Raw genomic sequence first — 20,708 nt, forward strand, 5'->3', positions numbered from 1 at the left:
CTGGGTCTGAATACCTATCTGCAAAATGGGGAGAATTCTGGAGACTAGCAAAACTTTTGGACCCAAGGCATCATTAATATCACCATACTACTGCTCTCTGCCTTCAGGGTGGGTGGGCCCCCCTTGGCCCCCACCTCCTTCTTCTCTGTGAAGGTTCCTCTGGCTACCTTGTCATATCCTCGATAATGTCTGCTTTCAACTCTGTTACCGTCTTTTCTTTTTTCTTTCAGTCGCCTGAATGAGTCTTCTGTTCTGCAGAAAGCTGAAAGAAAAAGTACAATAGCGAAAGGAGGGTAGAAGTGTCTTCTAAGGGCAGGCTGGGTGCCCTGAAAGAGAAGGAAAGATGCGGGGAAGGAGAGACCCAGAGACGCCGAATTCGGTCAAAGCCGAATCAGCTGCACGGACTGGCAGGACAAAGGGAGGGAGGGGGAGGAGCCTGGGCGCTGAGAAAGTTTATGGGGAAAGTTGAGCTGAGCGAGGAACCGGGCGGTGGCTGGGGCAGGCGGGAGGGCCAGACCCCGATTTCCCAGCTGCTCCTCAGGTGGCCTGGTGAGTCGGCAAGCGAAGCTGAGGCCTACATCAGTGGAAGGACCCTAGAATTGATGGGAGGAGTCATGAGGGGTTTCACAGAGAACCCCAGAGGGAGCCAACCCAGGGCTGGCAACAGACTGAGCAATCCCCAAAGCTGGAGGGGTCCGAGGGCTGGAATTGGAGGTAATGGGAGGAGACAGAGATGGATGGAAGGAAGACAAGAAATTAAAGCATGGGCGGGGGCGCGGTGCGGGTCAGGACCCTGGGGCTGGGTTGGGGGAGGAAACCAGGGGGTGATGCCAGAGGGGGGCAGGTCTCTGGGTAGCAAGTGTGCGTTCTCTGCCTGGGGTCGCTTTGGGCTCATCCTGGAAGGGGGCTGTCAGGGCTTGTTTGAAAGACGGACTGTGGCCAGTGGCTGTGGGTTGGAATGAAGGGGCAGGTCCGGACTCCCAATTGATTGGGAAGCTGGGGCCTGAGAAGGAATTCCAAAGCTCAGCGTCCACTTTTCTTGTCTTGTTATCTTTGTGTCACAGAGTTTCTCTCCCCAGCCCCACCCTCTCAATCCCCTCTGAGTGCACTGCTGGGATTGGAAAGTGGGAACGGGGGTGTGTTTTGGCGGAGGGGGTTATGGCTGAGATCTGGGCTTCGTAAGCAACCCTACACCCCCCAGGCCGCTCTCACACACTGGGGTCTGCCCGCGCGCGCCGCCGTGCGAGGGAAAGAATGCCTGAGCTTAAATGAGCCGGTCTACTCTTACTCCTTACAAAATCGCTCCTGCGGTCTCACTTCCCTGGGTTTCTAAGCCGTGTGCCCCGTCAGGCCCTCCTTAAGGCTTCCCCTCTCAGCCTCGGGGGTGGGAAGGGGGGCGCCACATCCAGACTTGTCACAGGCAGAGGGGCAGAGGAGGTGGCCCGGGGCCTGGAGATGTCCATCTCCCTGGTAAGAGTGGACTGGTCTGATCTTCCTTCCTTTCACTTCCAAATCCCTGGGGCTTGGGGCAAAACTGTCCTTGGAGGTTGGAGGGAGCTGCAGCTGACAGCAGAGCCGCAGTCATGGGGCACCTGGAAGCTCTGGGTGTAGAGAGGGCTCCCCTCCCACCCCCCTGCCTGCAATGAGGTCGTGGCTGCCCGGCAGCACGAGCAAAGGCTCTTACCCGCTCCTTAGATTCCCCTCCTTCCCCCTCATTTCCCTTCTAGACGCTGACGGAGGCAAAAATCTGCTAACTCAGGGGGCAGACTCAACCAGGGCTGCGAGCAGGCCTGGGGAATGAACCCCCGAACTCGAACGAGCGCCTTCCGCGGCTGCACGGCGGTCTCCAGCTGTCTCTGCCTCTGTGCCTGGCCCTTGCCCTGTCCCTCTCTAGTGTCACCCTCCCCTGTGCCACATGGGCGTTCTGTCTCCCACCAGGACCATGCGCCTCTGGGGGCCCCGGAGCCTAGGGGTGGCTCTGGGAGTCTTCATGACCATTGGATTTGCCCTCCAGCTCTTGTGGGGTCCCTTCCAGAGGAGGTGAGTTCCCATCTTGTCCCAACGGCCCCCAGATGCCCCACGTGCTCTTGTCTGTCCCACCTGGGGCTGTGACTCTTGGGGACTCAGAGGACACTCCATGCCTTTCTGGCTCCACGAGACACCCATCCACCTGCTGGTGAGGGACAGGACACTTCCCCTCCCGTCTCTCCCCAGGCTACCCGGGCTGCAGCTCCGACATTCCTGGGCCTCATCCCTGGGACCAGCTGCTCCATCCTGTCCACCTCGGCAGCACCTTGTGTTCCTGAAGACACATAAATCCGGGAGCAGCTCTGTGCTGAGTCTGCTTCACCGCTATGGGGACCGACACGGGCTGCGCTTTGCCCTCCCTGCCCGCTACCAGTTTGGCTACCCAAGACTTTTCCAGGCCTCTCGGGTCAAAGGCTACCGGCCTCAGAGTGGAGGAACCCAGCCCCCTTTCCACATTCTCTGTCATCACATGAGGTTCAACCTGAAAGAGGTGAGGAGTGTGAGGGGGTGGGAGGGACTGGGGAGAAATGGGCTCGGGCCTGTAGCCAAGACCACCATGAGAGGAGACCCCAGGCATCTCCTTACCCAAAAGTTGGGCTGGGGGGGCCCACAAAGGTGGGAGTCCTGCTCTCTTCTCTTCAGCTGTCCCTGCCTCAGAATTTTCTAGCACCTGAAGTTCTGCCTTCTCCCATCTAGAATTTACTAGAGTCTCTTTCCTTGATCCATTTAGCCTGCTGGCATCAGTGCTCTGCCAACTCTCCCTCCAGGTGCCGCTGGCCTTTCCTGGCCTCTCCCACTGACACCACCAGGGTCCCTGCACAGACACTGCCTTCGGACCCATCTTCCTCTCACTCCCTTCACCATGTCTCCCAGATTCTGAGGATCAGCTATATGCCAAGCTCTAGCCCAGTCCCAGTCTCCCTTCCCTGCCCCTAGCCTCAGTTCTAAATAGGGAGATGAGTGCACGCACTCACGTGTCATCCGTGCACACACACACAGGAACCTGAGAGCTCTTGGAGGAGGAAAATCAGTGGGCAAATGAAAACACCCAGGGAAAGAGAGAACTTTCACTGAACACGTCGAGTGCTGGGTAGTCATCTTATCATCACCCTGCCAGGAAGGCATGTGTCCCCACTACACAGATGAGTAGATGCACTCTCAGAAAGGCTAAGGGACTGGCCTCTGTTAACAGAAAGCTGCAGACTAGCATTTGAACCCAGGCCCAGCTGCTCCAAAGTGCCTTCTGTTGCACGTGTGTGTGCATATGTGTATTTGTTTTTTGGAACCGCGGTGAGAATATCCATCAAAAGAGGTGGGGTTTTTCTCAAGAGGTGGGTTTTATAGCGAAGGATGGACGTCACTTTGTAGTAAGGGAAATATCGGGTGTTCTCAGAGCAAAACATCTCAGAGACACAGTGGCGGTGGGGTGTGTGTGTATGTGTGTGTGTATAAGTGATAGTACTTCAGCGGTGGCTGCAAAGACAGTCCTGTTGGAGCTGGAGCTGAAGAAAGCAGCAGCAGCACGAACTGATCTAACGGGCAGTGAGGGGCACTGTTGAGAGTAAAGCGAGGAGAGGAATCACTGAGGCAGGTGTCTCTGGAGTTTAGGATGACTGTCACCACCATTCACTGCCTACCTCCCGTGTTCCATGCACTTCCACATTCTTCAGAGTGAGTATTAACCCAGATTTATTGATGGAGGAATAAAGGCTCTGAGAAGTACAATAACCTGCCCAAAGTTACACCAGTTGGTAAATGGCTGAATTGGAATTTTATTCCAGGTCCCTCTGATGCCATGGACTGTTCTCTGCCCTCTTCCCCTATGCCTTCAAAGACACACAGTTCACAGGCTTGTCCTTCAGGCATGCCCACATCCATCGAACAGATTGGAGGACTTGTCAGGGAGTCACGGTCAATGACCACAGTCACATTCAGACGCAGAAATCCTGCAGGGAGTCCCAGAGCTGGACTCTGGTGTGGAACTGCCTGCCGGACCACACTAGGGTGTGGCTCAGCCCAATGCCCACCTTCCTTCTTGCCAAGTGGGATCTTATGTCCCAAGACTCAGAACAGCTCCTTACTGAGTGGCCATGGCGCCCCAGTGCCCATTTCAGGGATGTCTCTTGCTTTCCAAGATGCCAAGGAGCCTCCCAAGTGCCCTGACTTTCAGCCATTCTGGGCTTGGCCTGCCCACATGACACCTGTATCTGAGATAGAATTATGGTTGCTATCTACTTGCTGCCAGTGATCCTCCTGAGGAGGCCTGAAGCCAGTTCCCTTCTTGGAGCTGTGACCAAGAATCCCAGAGTAGACATGTTATAGGTTTTTGTTGGACAAGTGAACACAAGGTTTGATTCCTAGAGTGTTACCAAAGCAGACAGAAAGCCCTGAGGAAATGTTCTCTAGGAGCTCCCCATATTCTGGGTTCCTTCCTATCCTTATCTCATGTAACCTCCATAATTGTCTGGGAAGGAAGGTATGATGGTCCCCATTTTGCAGGTATGTAAATGGAGTCTCGGAGATGTCAAGTACCTTACCAAGCTCTGTGCAGCTAATGAAGGAAGCTGGGGGTTCCCAGCAGAGCCGCCAGGAGGAGGCAGGAAGAGGCTGGGGGGCCGGTGTGCACTGGTTGCTCTTAGTCTCTTCCTCCCTGGTTCACTCCATGCCCGCTTCCTCTCCTCCCCAGGTACTTCAGGTCATGCCTTCTGACAGCTTCTTCTTTTCCATTGTCCGAGACCCAGCGGCTCTGGCCCGTTCTGCCTTCTCCTACTATAAATCCACATCATCGGCCTTCCGCAAAGCACCATCCTTGGCTGCCTTCTTGGCCAATCCTCGAGCCTTCTACCGACCCGGGGCCCGGGGGGACCACTATGCACGCAACTTGCTATGGTTTGACTTTGGCCTCCCCTTCCCCCCAGAGATGAGGACCAAGAGAGGGAATCCGCATGTCTCCAGAGACCCCAACCCTCCCCAGTTGCCTTCTGGCGCTGGCCCTCCAGCCCACACCCTGGATCCCAATGCTCTCTTCCATCCTGTTCCCACTGTTGCTGATGGTCACAGCCAGATGTCCAGCCCTGCCTCTTTAGATTTGGGGTCTTCATCCTTCATCCAGTGGAATCTGGCCTGGCTGGACTCTGTCTTTGACCTGGTCTTGGTGGCCGAGTACTTTGACGAGTCACTGGTCCTGCTGGCAGATGCGCTGTGCTGGGGTCTAGATGATGTGGTAGGCTTTATGCACAACGCCCAGGCTGGAGGTGGGCAGGACAGAAGCACCACTGACGATGGTGGACTGACCACTGAGGAAAGGCAGCTGACTGCCCGGGCACGAGCCTGGAACAACCTGGACTGGGCTCTCTATGTTCATTTCAACCGAAGTCTATGGGCCCGGATAAAGCAATATGGCCAGAGCCGGCTGGACAGTGCTGTGGCGGAGCTCCGGGCTCGCCGAGAAGCCCTGGCTAACCACTGTCTGGTGGGGGGTGAGGCTTTAGACCCCAAGTACATCACTGACCGGCGATTCCGCCCTTTCCAGTTTGGGTCAGGTAAGGTTTTGGGTTATGTGCTCCGAAGTGGACTGAGCCTCCAAGACCAGGAGGAGTGTGAGCGCCTGGCTACCCCGGAGCTGCAGTACAAGGATAAGCTAGATGCCAAGCAGTTCCCCCCAACAGTCTCTCTGCCCCTCAAGACTTCAAGGCGACCCTCCCCCTAGGCATCAAACCACTGTCTTAGGCTGAAGAGCAGCTAAGCCATAGGGCGCCAGTGATGAGTGTGAGGCAGCCAGATGCCCTTTTGGCTTCCCTCAGAAAGCATGTCAGCTCCCCAGAGGACCAGTGGAACTTTTATAAGAATGTTGGTCCTACATCCTCCAGCCCGTGCCAAGGAATCCCAGACCGAGCAGCAGGCTCCCTCCCATTTTTGCCCCTTCCCCTTTCCCACCCCCGACCCCACCCCCATCCCTGAAGGTCCAAGCTGCACTTTCGAAGGCCTTCTGGAGGAGCAAACCATGGAGTACGACAGAGAAAGTCTGGGACACAAGGGATCGGAATACGTCCATCTCTCTATGAAACACTTGTTATTGAGCTGTGCTCATTTCACTACGAATGAAATGTTCAGTGAATAAATAATTTGAAACTTCGACCTGCTCTAGAGCGGCAAGGGAAAGGGATGGAGCATCTTCCTGGGAGAAACGGGGTTGGCGGGGCGGGGGGGGGGGGGTCCTTTTCGTAGTCCAAGAACTCTAGCCTTCTGCAGCAGCCTAACCCCGGCCGCACCCGCCCCTCTCCTCCAAAGTCCAGTCACCTACAAATTCCGGCGCCTCCGAGGCCACGCCCCTCCCCTTCCGCTTCCGGTTTCTCACCAGTCATTCGGTCCTGCACCCCGGTTCCGGCCCCGTGGGGTCTCGGTTCCGGGTTCGTTGTCCCGGTTCCCGGCCCCAGCTGGTCTGTCGGGCCGGCCCGGCCGCGCGCAGCACCAGTCGGGACTCGGGGCTCCCGGGACCACCCTAGCGGCCCCTCTACCCTCCGCCGGCCCCGGCCCACCTCGCCCCCCCGGCCCGCGCCGCCCATGGAGTCCCAGTGCGATTACTCGATGTACTTCCCGGCCGTGCCGCTGCCGCCGCGCGCGGAGCTGGCGGGGGACCCGGGCCGGTACCGGGCGCTGCCCCGGCGCAACCACCTCTACCTAGGGGAGACGGTTCGCTTCCTGCTGGTGCTGCGCTGCCGGGGCGGTGCGGGGTCCGGCGCCGGGGGCGGCCCAGGCTTGGGCTCCCGAGGGGCCTGGGCGGAACTGGCGACCGCCCTGGCCGCCCTGGCCTCGGTCAGCGCCGGAGGCGGGGCGCCCGCGGGCGGTGGCTCGGGCGACCAGGATCCCGAACCCCCGGGGGGCGGGGACCCTGGCGGTGGGGGGTTGTTTCGAGGCTGCAGCCCCCTCCTCACCCACGGCCCGGGCCCTGCTACCTCAGGGGGAGCGACCACGGTGAGGAGCCCGGAGCGCCACGACACAGGGCGGAGGGGCGGTTTGCTGGGCTCCCAAGACCGGAGGGGAGAGGGACGCTTGCGGGAAGCTGGAGGCCTATGACGGATGAGGAGAGGGGAGGGCGAGAACCACGTACCGTAGATCTTAAAGGGGACGCGGGCGCGGCGGGTGGCCTTGACTCTCCTGACCTCTTCAACCCCTCTGGCAACCCAGCTGCCTGTGGAGGAACCAATTGTGTCCACAGATGAGGTCATCTTCCCACTCACCGTTTCACTGGATAGACTGCCCCCAGGGACACCTAAGGCCAAGGTAAGGTTGGCACGGAGTGGAGCTCTGTCTTAATTGAGACGCCCTTTCTGAGGCTGTTTCTCCTCTTGACTGTGGTCCCGTGTCCCCTGTGCTCAGATTGTAGTGACCGTGTGGAAGCGGGAGGTTGAGGCACCAGAGGTCAGAGATCAAGGCTACCTGCGCTTGCTGCAGACCCGATCTCCTGGGGAGACCTTCAGGGGCGAGCAGAGCGCTTTCAAGGCCCAAGGTGGGGAGGAGAATGCAGACAGGAAATGCTAGTGTCTGGATTTTGTGGGGACAGCGGAGGGGTGACACCAGCAAGTGCCCGATCCGGGGAAAGGAAGACTGGACCTGAGGGTTGGAGGTGAGGTGCGCCCAGCCGGTCATCTCCAGCCTCCGCCCTCTCCTGCAGTGAGCACCCTGCTGACTCTGCTGCCCCCTCCAGTTCTGAAGTGCCGCCAGTTCACTGTGGCTGGAAAACACTTGACCGTGCTCAAGGGTGAGCAGACTGGAGGCTCTGGTCTTGGGTGGCAATGTGGCCCTGGACAATACGGTGGGGATAGATCCATTTTGGTGGCGGGGGAGGATTGGTGTGGTCTGAGGAGTTCAGATTCTCTGAGCTGAGCTGGTTACCTCCCACAGTGCTGAACAGCTCCTCCCAGGAGGAAATTTCTGTCTGGGATATCCGCATTCTCCCAAACTTCAATGCCAGTTATCTACCTGTCATGCCCGACGGCTCTGTGCTGCTGGTGGACAACGTCTGGTGAGGTCCTGGGAGGGGCGGGGCTGCAGAGTGTTGGGCATTGCTGCAGGGCCCAGAGCTCTGGCAGGGAAAGGTCCAGCTCTGATCCCTTTCTTCTCAACTAGTCACCAATCTGGTGAAGTCTCCATGGGCTCCTTCTGCCGGCTCCCTGGCACCTCTGGCTGCTTCCCCTGCCCACTTAGTGCCCTGGAGGAACATAACTTCCTGTTTCAGCTCAGAGCGGGTGAGCAGCCCCCTCCAGGGGCCAAGGAGGTGAGTACAATGGACTGGTGTGTTTAAGGACAAAGGCTGAGAAAATGCAATGGGAAGAGAGAGGCCAGGGAGTTGACTAACAGGAGAGGAAACCTCTCCTTCAGGTCATTACACACAGGTAATGTTTCTGCTTGTCCCTCTGACAGGGCCTAGAGGTTCCCCTGATTGCTGTGGTTCAGTGGTCTACGCCGAAGTTGCCCTTCACCCAGAGCATCTATACCCACTACCGGTGAGTTTGTGGGACACACCTCAATTCCCCCCCCCTCCCCCCCGCCGCTGGACACCATCCTGTTCATCTCTGTTTCGAAACACACATATCCTGCTTCCCTGTCTCTCACTGCTTCTAGCCTGCCCAGCATCCGCCTGGACCGCCCGTGCTTTGTGATGACTGCTTCTTGTGAGTCCCCTGTTCGGACCTATGAGCGTTTCACTGTTACCTATACGCTGCTCAACAATCTCCAAGACTTCCTTGCTGTAAGGCTCGTGTGGACCCCGGAGCATGCCCAGGCTGGTAGGTAGCTGCCAGGCTTGTCCTCAAGGAGGGGAGGGGAAAGGAAGATGTCATGGAGGCAGGTGACTTGTGCCAGGCTGCTTCAGCTGTGTACCTGGATGGTCTCCACGGTGTCATAATGCAGAGTTTAGAGAGGCCATGGGCAGAGTGATTTTAAGGGCACTGACACTTGAGCTGGGTTCCCCGTTTGACTTGTACATCTCCCATTTCTTAGCTGTGTGACCTTTAGTAGGTTACTTAACCTCTCTGAGCCTCAGATTTCTCATTTCTAAAATGGAGGAAATACTACTTCATGGGGCTGTTACAGTAATTTAGTAAGTTAATATGTGTGAAGTGGTTAGAATAGATCTCAGTACATGATAACTATTAGCTACTGTTGTTTATAAAGTTCAGCAAAAAATAGCATATACTTAGTTTACTCCACAGAGTGGCTCTGAGCATCAAGCAAGACTGTGCTGATGAAAGCCCTCTGCAGACTGAGAAAGACCGCACAGATGTGTTTCCCGGCCCTGTTTCTGCCCCTCAGGAAAGCAGCTGTGTGAGGAGGAGCGCCGGGCCATGCAGGCAGCCCTGGACTCCATCGTCTGCCACACACCCCTCAACAACCTCGGCTTCTCCCGGAAGGGCAGCGCGCTCACCTTCAGCGTGGCCTTCCAGGCTCTGCGGACCGGGCTCTTCGAGGTGGGCTGGGTGAGGCCTAGCGTCGGGTGGGAGGAGTCAGAGCTGCTGGCTTCTGTGGCTGAAGCATAAATGGGTGGGTGCTACGAAGCCGGGGGGAGGGAAGGTGGGCTTTAGATCCAACTTCGGCCTGTCCAGTGGGGAAGATGACCTGAAAGGGGGTCGGGGGCCTGGCAGCTGAGCTGGCCGGCTGATCTGTGTCTCCCCACCCCAGCTGAGCCAGCACATGAAGCTGAAGCTGCAGTTCACTGCCAGCGTGTCCCACCCGCCGCCCGAGGCCCGGCCCCTCTCTCGCAAGAGCAGCCCCAGCAGCCCTGCCGTCCGGGACTTGGTGGAGAGGCACCAGGCCAGCCTGGGCCGCTCGCAGTCCTTCTCCCACCAACAGCCCTCCCGCAGCCACCTCATGAGGTATGGAACCGCGTGGGGAGGAGCCCGCAGGCTTGGTAGAGGCCGGGATCGGGAAGGGAGCAGCACGGGACCCTGGGGTCCGGCCAGGGCCCACAGCCTCTACCTTCCTCCAGGTCGGGCAGTGTGATGGAGCGCCGGGCCATCACTCCCCCCGTGGCCTCCCCTGTCGGCCGCCCCCTCTACCTGCCTCCGGACAAGGCTGTGCTCTCTCTGGACAAGATCGCCAAACGCGAGTGCAAGGTCCTGGTGGTGGAGCCGGTCAAGTAGACCATCCGGCCGCCTCCCTCTCACACTCCCGGAAATGGACAGCCCCCAGTGTGGGTGCTCCCTTCCAGGCTGTGCCTCCCCGGGGAGCCTCCCACCAAGGGTGAGGGGGCCCCCGCAGGGCCGCCTGTCTGTGTTTACTGATGAGGGACGAGGAAGAAGCTGTGAAATGGCCGGGGATGGCTGCAGCGTGAAGCCGACAGTATTTCCCGGACTTCCTGGGGGGGCTGGCCCCACCCCTTGGCCAGGGCAGGGGCTCCAGGAGCTCCCTTGCCCCCCGCCTTGCACCCTGGTTCTAAGTTTACAAAGTGTTTTCCTTGTTCCTCTTATGTTGTCTTCCCCGCCTCTGACATTCCCTCCCTCCCTCCCACCCGCAGGGCTGAGATCAGAGGGTGGTGACGGTAAAGGGACCCGACAATGACACGACCCTCCTGTCTCAGGTCAGGGGAGAGAGCTAGGTGGCCTCCCCTCGTCCTCATGTTTACGTTTGCAGCCTGAAGCACTTTAAGTTGTGTGGGATTTTTGGTTTGGGTTTTGTTTTTTTTTTCGGTCTGTCTGTCCCTGTAACTTATTCTCCGACTACTGCTTCCAACTGAAATAAGACTATTAAATGCCTGTTCAGGAGGGAGAAAAAGACTGTTACTTGGGTGTTGGTGGCAGCAGCAGAGACCTAAGGGCTCAGAAAGATTCCCTCCAACCTGTACACCAAATAGCTCCCTTCCATCCTGTTTTTTTTTCTTCTGATTCCCAGTTTTATCTGTCCACCCCACTCCTCTGGTATGAGGGCCCGGAAGCTGAAAGACACATGGGGTATGACTCTCCTCCCCCAATACACACAACACATCCCCGGGCCCAGGAACATCATACTCATGTTTATTAGGGAGGCTGAGAAGAAGGGAGGTCCCCTCACCTTCACTCTCCTTAACAGAGTACAAAGTCCCCGAGCCTCTGCCCTTCCAGGTCGGGGTGGGGAAGCAGGTGAGCAGACAGCTTTAGTTCTAGTGGCACCAAGAGAGAGGCCGCGGAGGTTCCCGTCTTTCTCATCACAGAGGTTCCTCCTCTGCCCCTCGCCCTCGGGCAGGCTCACACGTCAATGGGCTCCCGGCCTCGGTTCTGCCTCTTCACCACAAACACCCTCTGTCCCGACACGGTCACAAGCAGTGTGTGTTCTCCAAAGACCACTGGAGGGGAGACGCACCTTCCCCCAGCCCAGAAGAGGGAAGGGAGCAGAGAGTTAGTGGGTTGTGGGGGCCTCCGTGGGGGTTGCACACAAACCGGCTAGGATCCAAAGCCAAAGGAATTCAACAGTTCAAAGCTCAGAGATTAGAAGATGGGAGGTCTCCATTAAATCCCCTCCCTCCTCTTGCTTTTCTCATAGTTCTGATACAGGGGTAAATACCAAGGGGAAGACAGGGATTCCAGAAGAGATGGTGGGCAGCTGGTAGGGGACAGGTGTCTTTCCCTGAGAAGAGTGGCCTTGGGGAGCAGCACCCCCGCTCCCTTCCCCACCACCAAAGGCCGGGGCTCACCCGACAGACGCTTGAAGGGTACGCTCATGCCTTGGTGCAGCCGGAAACCGCAGGCCGTGCTGACGAGCTCAGAGATGGCGCTGGCAGCCTGCTCGTCATTCTCCAGATCCCCAGATGACTGCACACAGAGGGAGGGGGGCAGGAATCAGGGAACAGACTGGGAGGCAATTCCAAGAACACTTTGGTGGTAGCATGTATAACCTCTCTGTCTCCACTTTCCGATACCCCAACATCACCCCTAGTTTTGGAAAAACCTAAAACTTTCCTATGACATTGTTGCCCCTCTTGATGCCATCTTGTTCCAAAATACTGGGCTTCCCGAGGAAGCAGGAACTTTCATCCATTTCTTTACTGACCCTGTTTCCCTAATCCCTGAATCTTGGTTTCTCTCCCTGTCTCCACTTATTTGAAAAAAACCACATTCTCACAGATCAGTGCCCACCCACCACAGCTAGAGTCCCAGGCTCCATCTTTTCCCATTCCCCATTTGTCACCCTGTCTGCAGAACCTGAAACATAAACATCCCTTTTGTCTCTGAACCCCTTCGGACTACCTAGCCCTTGAGTAATGACGTCACAGTGGCCTGGGCTTCCTCTTTTCTGGTAATGATCTCAACTTCTTACCTCCTCAGTGTGGCCCTCCTGCTGGATTCTATACGTTTCCTCATCTGTAAATTGGGGACATCAGTACCTATCTTACGTGCTTGTGAGTGTCACAAGAGTACTGGGGCAAGATGCTCACACTAGCTCCTGGCATTATCTATTTAACTGCTATTCAGTTCAGTTCAGTCGCTCAGTTGTGTCTGACTCTTTGCAACCCCATGGACCGCAGCATGCCAGGCCTCCCTGTCCATCACCAACTCCTGGAGTTTACCCTATTTTTCTATATCAAACTCAGTATTTAAAGCTGCACTATCAAAATCCCCCTTACCTCTTCCCCTCCCCAATCAACTTCCTTTCTTAAGTCCTTGCTGGTTAAGGGACCATCATTCTAGACTTGAGTTCAAAGTCTTACAGGATGGAAAAGTATCCCCTTTATTACTGAACTCAAGTCATTACAAAGACAAATTGATTCTTCCTTTAAAAACCCCTTCTCTCCTTGCTCCTCCTCATTGCAACCAGAGGTTTCATACTTACATTTTGGCAATAGCATCCCTGCTTTTGAATCCCACCCCTTCTGGCTTACCTTTAGCTTTACCTAACAGAACAATGCCACTCAATCACTTCATCAGCTTGTTTCTGTTCAAAAATCCTTCAAAATTAATCCAAATGTGTTAACCCCCAAGACAGCCAAATGTGTTAACCTAGCGTTGAAAGTCCTTCACAATCGGACCTTTCCTCACCATATCCTCTTCTTCCCCCAAATGTTTCCAAATCTTTTCAACATAACCCCATCACCAATTCAGACAGGCTGGTGTTACACTCCTGCAAAATGTCCACCTCCCAACCCTGAATATTCTTTCTTTCCTGTCATCTATCCATCTTTTAAGCCCAGATGAATTCTTACCTCGTCCAAGGAAGGTTCCTTGCCAAAACACAAGTTATAATATGAAGGGCTGAATCCTTCACTTTCTGGACTCCTTCAGCTGGGTTAACCACACGCACTACTTTAAACTTTTAGCCTTAAGCCTTGTCTCTCTAGCTAAATTGAAAACTTCCAGAGCTGACACTGTATTGTACTACAGAACAAAATACCAAACCTCTTCAATACATACCAAATAAAGACATACTCAAGAGTACCTTGAGTATTGTCAGTTATCAACAAATCTGTAACTTGCCTGCCTTTGGTAAAGTCGGTAAACCTCTTTTACCTCAGGACAGTTACAAGACTAAGAGTCCAGAGATTGATTAATTGATTTAATTCCTACATGCCAGGCGTGATACCAGGTAAAGACCAAGAATAGAAACCAATCGGGCCAAACAGGGCAACATTAGAAGGCATCCTAGGGTCGTGTGTACTTGGAGCACGCCCCTCCCGTTTCCAGAACGCACCGCCAGCACCGCGCCTTCACTCAGCACCAGGTAGCCAAGCTGGTCGGGGATTCGCTCCAGCCCCTGGGTCAGTGCCGAAGTCTGGTGGGTAAAGATGCAATTAGTGAGCAGCGGGCCGAAAGGATGGCCCTTGGGCAACCCGAGTGTCTCTCTTGACAGTGCCCCCTGCCCCTGCTCCAGGCCTCTTTACCCAGCCAGGGCCCTTCCAGACCCTCTTCCCTCTACACTTCAACACTGATGCTCCTGAGCCTCCGTCAGTCCTCTCCTTCACCCGGGCTCCACCAGCTTTCCACACGTCACCTTTGCTACCCCACGGGCCCCCTCCCCAAACCCACCTGTGGCCTGCACCTCCCCCTCAGACTAGTCCCCAGCTTCTACACACCCTCCCAGCGACTTCTCCTTGGCCTTCTACGTCGCCACCCCTCCCTTCTCCATTTCCTTCCAGTCCCGGGGAGAACAGGAGGTGAGGCCGGAGGGCACGCTCAGGACCCGGCAACCAAAGAGATTGGGGGACAGGGGTAAGGAACCCCCGGCGCGGCGCGTAACTCCGCGCATGCGTCCTCACTCACCATCGCAGCTCTAGGTGCTAGGGGCGCCTGCAGCCAGACCTTGCTTCCGGCTCCAGGCCGCGGTCACGTGCTTCCACCCGGCGGTCTCCTCCTCCAGCCCTGCCCCGCCCGACTTTAGTCCCGCCCCCAGGATGCCGATTGGAGAGTGCCTACGTCATCAGACTTACTCTGCCAGTGCGGAGCGCCGCTTCCGAGACGCTCGCGCATTGGCTGCACATCCTCCTGAACATTAATCTCCCTTCCCCTTAGCCCCGGAGCACGAAGGTAGGGGGCGTGTTGGCGGTGGGCGGGTCTGGAGGCGGGGCCGGAGGGAGGCCGGGCTGAGAGTTTGCGCCTGTGCACACGGGGACGGCGGGGGGCAGATTCCAACAAAGCTAGGCGGCTCACAAGTGGAATCCTGACAAAGCCGAAAGACGTAGATAAAGAGCTATTCAGATGCTACTCTTGTGCCTACTTCAGGCAGCTCTCTGACAGGAATTTGTTCCAAAGCGATTTTTCGTCCCGGGATTCTGTAAGAAACTGTGTGATAGAGCATTATCCTTCCCTAGCCAAGGGAGCTGCAATACTGAATATTCTCTGCCAGGAATAATTAGAAAATGACCTTGGGGTAACTTTTTAAATATATGAGTGTCATTTAGAAATTTTTTGTTTTAATTTAAGTAGTTTTTAGACCTGCTGCAATATTAATGTGAGGCAAAATGATGATAAACAGTAATAAAAAAGCTTGATGAGGATTTGGAGACATTGGAGCCCTCATACATTGCTGGTAGGGATGTAAAATAGTGCAGTTGCAGTGGGAAACAGATTGGTGCTTCCTCTGAAAGTTAAATAGAGTTACTATATTTATAAATGAAAATTAAATGGGACCTAAAAATTCCACTCCTAAATACATACCTAAGAGAACTGAAAACTGTATGTTTACACAAAAACTTGTACACAGATGTTTATGGCAGCATCACTCATAATTGCCCCCAAATGGAAAGGAACCCAAATATTCATAAACTGAAGACCAGATAAAGCAATGTGGCATATCCATACAGTGGAATATTATACAGTTGTAAAAAGGAATGAGGTACTGATCTGTGCTATCACACGGATAAACTTTGAAAACATCATGCTAAGTGATGGAACTCAGACCATCCAGGCCACATATCATCTGGGTGTATCTGTGAGATGTCTACACTGGGCAAATTCATAGAGACAGAAAGCAGATTAGTGGTTGCGGGGGGCTGAGCAGAGGGGGAAATGGGGAGTGACCGCTAATAGGTGTGTTGGATGATGAAAATGTCTTGGAATTACAGAGTTATGATGGTTTCACAACCTTGTGGATGTAATGAAAACCACTGAATTGTACAGTTTAAAAGGGTGAATTTTACAGTATGTGAATCATATCAATAAAATAAAACTGCTGTTGCTTGAGGAGAAAACCAGTTAGAGAAGATGGATGCCTTTTTAAAAATCAGGTACGATTATAATATAAAATTTAAATTGGAGGGGGATGTAAAGAGAGAAAATTCTGTGGAGATGCTTGGTCTGCAAAACCTTCTGTGGCCTTGTGGAATCTTTTTTTTTTTTTTTAGCACACACTGGTTCCAAGCATTTTCATCTATACACTGGCCAAATCCTCATTAACCATCTTTGTAATAATATCCCCAGATACTATATAGATGAGGAAGTGGAAACTTGAGAGAGATTGAGCCTTGCTCACGGCACACAGCTGGCAAGTGACAGAGCCAGATTCCAGTCTAAGTCTGCTATTGCTGAGGCTGAGGCTTTTTCCACTGCTCCACTGGCCAACTTTTTTTTTTTGAAGTTACACTTGATTTTACCTCAGAAATTGCCAGTTCTCATTGTTCTTGACACAGAGGAACCTTTCACAGGACAATGCTCAGCAGCCATCGCTAGAATTGTTTCATTTTCACAAACAGCTTGAAACATGCTACTTATGAAGGAAGCGAAGCCTTTCATTCATCCGGTGTTTACTGAGTGCCTTCTATGTACCACACACACACTGTTCTTGAAACTGGAGATACAGCATTGAATACAAATGAAACATATTTTTTTATTGTTTTCAAGGAGCCCTGGGGCAGAGGGTGAGCCAGATAGTAAATTAATAAATAAGAAAATAAGTATATTGAGCAGTGAGAAATGCTATGCAGAGCGGAGTTCTGCATAAAGCAGAGTTCCATTTACAGGACTTAGAGCTAGAGAATTCTCTAAAACAGACCTTATTAAAATTTCTATCTTTCCTTAGGCTCCCCACAGCTTAGTCACTTTTCCTCAGTTGCCTCTTTTTCCTCTACCTGCTATAAAAAGCACGTAGATTTGTCCATTTCATTGGGTCTTCATTTCCTTGTGAGGGCTCCCATGTCATATAAAACTTGTATTAAGTAAATTTGTATGCTTTTCTCCTGCTAATCTGTCTTCTGTCAAGTTAATTCTTAGGCCCAGCTGAAAACCCTAAGAGGGTAGAGGTAAAAAAAAAAAAAAATGCCTCCCCTACACTGTGAAGGTGCTTCTAAGGTAGGAAAAATATTCAGTTTTGAATAAAGCACATTAGCTTCCATGATGTGGATGGCCTTCATCCAATCGACGGAAGGTCTTAAGAGAAAAGGCTGAGGTTTCCGGAGAAGAAGGAATTCTCATCAAGAATTTAATTACATAGAAATGTTAGGGGAAGCACACTGATTGAAACTGCCCACCCTGGCCAGGCACCATAGTAACTATTTGCATGAGTACAGAAACGCTCCTGAGTTCCAGGCTGTTGCCCAGCAGATTTCAGACTCAAAACTGCAACATCAGCCCTTCCCTGAATTTCCAGTCTGCTGGCCTAGCCTACAGATTCAAGACTTACCAGTCCCCACATATTGTGAGCTAATTCCTCAAAATAAATATGCTCTCTCCCACCAACCCCATCCCCTTATTCTCTTGAGAACGCTGACTAACACAGTGGTTAACTCATGGCTGGTTCCTGTGGGTTTGGCATCTTTGCTGCCTCCCTTTGCATTCTTTTTCTTTTTGATTCTGATTTTTGGGGGTCGTTGTTTGCTTTGAAACTAGACCTCCTTGCCTGTCACACACAACCTCCTTTTCTCTTATTTTCCTAGAACCAATTATTACCCTATCAAACAGCCATCAACAGACTCCCCATTTCCAACTCTGCCCTTCTTGGTTCTCTTCACCCTGATGACACCAGTTCAACCAGCACTTTTCAAGGACTACAGGATAAGCATCATGTGCTTTGGGAATAAAATGGTGAAAACACACAGCCCTGAGCCGTGAGTGCTCAGCTTGTAAGTGAACAAGGCAGGCGTGGAGTCACGTGAAGTGTAGTAAGAGTAACACTTGAGAGATGAGCCCCTTCAATCCCCTGGGACAAGCCGTGTGCACTGGGAGGGGTTGAGTTAAGGGTGAATAAAAGGATGCGTGGTTTCCACTCAGGAGGCTCTGCTAGGCTGAGGGGTGGCGGGGGCGGGGGGGCGGGGGGGCGGGGGGTATTGGGATCTTTTGGCAACGGACTCAGACAGGAAGGAGCAGGCCAGCTCTGCCTCTGGGATGGATGAAAACATGTTATTTTACATGTCTGGATTTGTTCCCTCCTTTTCAAAAGAAGGAAGGGCAAAGAGCAGAGTTAGAGATCCAGAGGCCAAAATAAAAACGTCTCTAAAAACTAGAAGGAAGTCTTGGGAGAAAAGCTGGGACAGTGTAGGAAAAAATCATTAATTCGCAACTTAACATAGATTCTGGGGATCTAGAGGTGAATGCTTAAATGGAAAGTGTTGAATTCTCCAAGCCCTAATTAAAGGAATGGCATTATTTAAAATCAAGAAAATGGTGCCCCAAATTATACACACCTTTCTAAGTCTTGGAAACATGTTTATCCTTGGCAATTAATAAATTACAATTTGGCATATAGGAAAAAAGTTTTGTAGGTAGCAGTGTGCTAGGTTTTGAGGTAGACACTGGAATTTCAAAGGTGGACTAAGTCCTCATCTTCAAGGAACTCACTGTCAAGAAGCTCAGTGAGCACTCACTGGATATTCTTTTTTTATATGTATTTACATTTTTGAAAAATTAAATCGTGGATATTACAAATGCTATGTGCCGTCCCTTTGGGCTCTGCCAGTGCCGCCTGGTGTGAGTGGAGCACCAGTTCTCATGGCCTTGTTGCCTCCAGATGAAGGTGCAAGTTCAGGTCCACACTTTGCCCTACTGATGTCAGGTGGGGGCGTGCAGTGCCAGCCAGTGTTTCTTCATGCCATTTTTTCCTGCTGTTTTGCTGCCATGTGGGAACAGACACTTAGATCCCTCCTGGAGTCAATTTCATTTTGAATAGCTTGTATGTTACTTTGCATTGTTTACACCCTACAGAGAACCCATTAGCTAGCTTGCAAATGGAAATATTCTTTAAGAATTCTCAGTGGATGGAATACATAGCAGAAGGGATACCACTTGAGAGTGAATTAGTAAGGTGAAGAATTACTCCAGAACTCACTACTGTTCTTTAGAACTGTCTTTACTCTGTTACAGTTAATAATTCTTTATATTAACTTTCCCTGTTCAGATTAACATGTGATTTCTTTTTCTCCTGATTGAACACTAGTAATTCCTAATAAATCACCTTTTGACATTTCTATTTTTCTCAGTAATACAAATAGCCCTGGAATTTCAGTGGCTGTTTGACACAAGTAAAGTTTATTTTCAACTCACCTGAAGTCCCGCCAGTGTCTGGGAGCAGGCTTTTACACTGCTGTCCTCCAAGCTGCCACATCGGAACCCAGGCCCCTTTCATCCTACAACTCCACTGTCCCCTTGGGCCTCCCCAGAGGTCACTACTGGGTCCTCTGCACTCAGCACACTGGTGAGCTGAGAGAGACAGAGACAGAGAACAAAGGATTGCATGAGATGTTTTGAAGCCAGGCATGAAAATGGTGTGCATCTTCCCTGCCCAAGTTCCAATGACCACAACCTACTCGTGGTCCAAACAGGGAATTTGGGAAGCATTGTCTTCAGGAAAAGAAGATGCAACTAGCTAGCTCCTCCTTCCCATCTTTCTAATGTATTTACAATAATTTTGTGTTGTTATTGTTCAGTTGCTAAGTTGTATCTGACTCTTTGCAACCTGCGTGGACTGCAGCATGCCAGGCTCCTCTGACCTCTATTATCTCCTTTGCAAATTCAAATTCATGTCCATTGAGTCAGTGATGCTATCTAACCATCCCAGCCTCTTAGACATAGTAATCTGTGTTTATATTTTATAATTATATAAATATTTTCCTCTTCGTAGTCAAAACAAATACTATCATTTAGTTTCTTGTGTTTCCTTGGCTCTCTCTCTTTTTTCCTCTCCCTTCCTTCCTTTCTTTCTTTTTTTTCTTTCTTTCTACTTTTCATGAGTAAATAGCACCTGTGGTGTCCAGGCATTCTTCTAGGTTCTAGGAACATAGCAGTGACCACCACCAACAAGAAAAGATTCCTGTTTTGTGGTGCACACACTCCAGTGAAAAGACTCAGAAACAGGTAACAAAATAAATATACATAAGATTCTGAAGAATGAAAATTTTTCTGCAAGAAAAAAATAATGTGAAAGTGCAAGATGGTGAGGAGGCGGAAGATAGATTAGATGGTCAGGAAAGATGCTTCTGAGGCAGTTTCATTTGGGCTGGGCCCAGAGAGAAAAGGGCTTTCCTGGTGGCTCAGAAGGTAAAGAATTTATCTGCAATGCAGGAGACCTGGGTTCGATCCCTGGGTTGAGAAGATCCCCTGGAGGAGGGCATGGCAACCCACTCCAGTGTTTTGTTTTGTTTTTTTTAATAATCTCTGCCATATTTAATTTCTTTTTTTTTTTTTTTTTGCCTGGAGAATCCCCATGGACAGAGGAGCCTGGCGGGCTACAGTCCGTGGGGTCACAAAGAATCGGACTCGACTGAGTGACAAAGCACACACACACATTCAGATAAGAAGCAGCCAGCTCTGTGATGATCTTGGTGATCATCTCTGGTTCATTCAACCCTCTGCCTCTTTTCAACTGCACCTGTGTATCGGAACACGCTTGGAGAAAAAGTTGTCTCTGAACTTTCTTACTGGCTGTTCTCACTTTAGAGTCTGACCACAAACCTCAGGGAGGCCCTACTGCTGCACAGCAATCACAGTGGTTCTCAGAATGTGATCCCCAGGCCGGCAGCATCAGCATCACCTGCAGCTTGTAAGATATACAGCTTCTCGGGCCCCACCCCAAACCTACAGAACCAGGAGTTCTGGAATCAGGACCGCCAGATTCAGGAGGAGCTCAGGCTTCCCAGGTGACTTGTGGTAAAAGAATCCTGCCAATGTGGGAGATGCAGGTTCCATTCCTGGGTCTGGAAGATCCCCTGGAGGAGGAGATGGCAACCCACTCTAGTATCCGGTGAGCTACAGTCCAGGGGGTCTCAAAGAGTTGGACATGACTGATCG

The 20,708-nt window shown here is 52.4% G+C and overlaps 3 protein-coding genes across 3 annotated transcripts; 2 read left to right on the forward strand and 1 right to left on the reverse strand.

The window, feature by feature from the left end:
• The first annotated feature begins 359 nt into the window (after positions 1-359).
• Positions 360-6,163, forward strand: GAL3ST4 (galactose-3-O-sulfotransferase 4). Its single transcript, XM_061402130.1, has 4 exons — positions 360-549; positions 1,728-2,040; positions 2,215-2,518; positions 4,715-6,163. The coding sequence occupies exons 2-4, from the start codon at positions 1,916-1,918 to the stop codon at positions 5,735-5,737; spliced, it is 1,452 nt and encodes a 483-aa protein (XP_061258114.1). The 5' UTR covers positions 360-549; positions 1,728-1,915; the 3' UTR covers positions 5,738-6,163.
• An 87-nt stretch (positions 6,164-6,250) lies between these two features.
• TRAPPC14 (trafficking protein particle complex subunit 14) lies at positions 6,251-10,800 on the forward strand. The gene is made up of 11 exons (XM_061402128.1): positions 6,251-7,002; positions 7,216-7,311; positions 7,408-7,537; positions 7,703-7,789; positions 7,933-8,053; positions 8,158-8,305; positions 8,452-8,534; positions 8,653-8,816; positions 9,343-9,497; positions 9,709-9,902; positions 10,016-10,800. Exons 1-11 carry the CDS (start codon positions 6,592-6,594, stop codon positions 10,167-10,169), a joined length of 1,743 nt encoding a protein of 580 aa, XP_061258112.1. The 5' UTR covers positions 6,251-6,591; the 3' UTR covers positions 10,170-10,800.
• A 218-nt stretch (positions 10,801-11,018) lies between these two features.
• LAMTOR4 (late endosomal/lysosomal adaptor, MAPK and MTOR activator 4) lies at positions 11,019-14,365 on the reverse strand. The gene is made up of 4 exons (XM_061402134.1): positions 14,256-14,365; positions 13,687-13,767; positions 11,696-11,813; positions 11,019-11,347 (listed from the first exon to the last, which is right to left on the reverse strand). The coding sequence occupies exons 1-4, from the start codon at positions 14,256-14,258 to the stop codon at positions 11,250-11,252; spliced, it is 300 nt and encodes a 99-aa protein (XP_061258118.1). The 5' UTR covers positions 14,259-14,365; the 3' UTR covers positions 11,019-11,249.
• Positions 14,366-20,708: the final 6,343 nt, after the last annotated feature.

Source organism: Bos javanicus, chromosome 25 (assembly GCF_032452875.1).
Source record: "Bos javanicus breed banteng chromosome 25, ARS-OSU_banteng_1.0, whole genome shotgun sequence".
Lineage (NCBI taxonomy): Eukaryota > Metazoa > Chordata > Mammalia > Artiodactyla > Bovidae > Bos > Bos javanicus.

What these genes read in the sequence shown, in the direction of transcription:
- TRAPPC14 (XM_061402128.1), top strand. Translation starts at nt 6,592, where the DNA reads ATGGAGTCCCAGTGCGATTACTCGATGTACTTCCCGGCCGTGCCGCTG. An exon ending in GAGCGCTTTCAAGGCCCAAG is followed by an intron (nt 7,538 to 7,702) that starts GTGGGGAGGAGA and finishes CCTCTCCTGCAG; the next exon opens with TGAGCACCCTGCTGACTCTG. An exon ending in CCCGGAGCATGCCCAGGCTG is followed by an intron (nt 8,817 to 9,342) that starts GTAGGTAGCTGC and finishes TCTGCCCCTCAG; the next exon opens with GAAAGCAGCTGTGTGAGGAG.
- LAMTOR4 (XM_061402134.1), bottom strand. An exon ending in GTGAAGGCGCGGTGCTGGCG is followed by an intron (nt 11,814 to 13,686) that starts GTGCGTTCTGGA and finishes CTCTGTGTGCAG; the next exon opens with TCATCTGGGGATCTGGAGAA. An exon ending in ACCCTTCAAGCGTCTGTCGG is followed by an intron (nt 11,348 to 11,695) that starts GTGAGCCCCGGC and finishes TCTCCCCTCCAG; the next exon opens with TGGTCTTTGGAGAACACACA.
- GAL3ST4 (XM_061402130.1), top strand. Translation starts at nt 1,916, where the DNA reads ATGGGCGTTCTGTCTCCCACCAGGACCATGCGCCTCTGGGGGCCCCGG. An exon ending in TGGGGTCCCTTCCAGAGGAG is followed by an intron (nt 2,041 to 2,214) that starts GTGAGTTCCCAT and finishes GTCTCTCCCCAG; the next exon opens with GCTACCCGGGCTGCAGCTCC. An exon ending in TGAGGTTCAACCTGAAAGAG is followed by an intron (nt 2,519 to 4,714) that starts GTGAGGAGTGTG and finishes TCTCCTCCCCAG; the next exon opens with GTACTTCAGGTCATGCCTTC.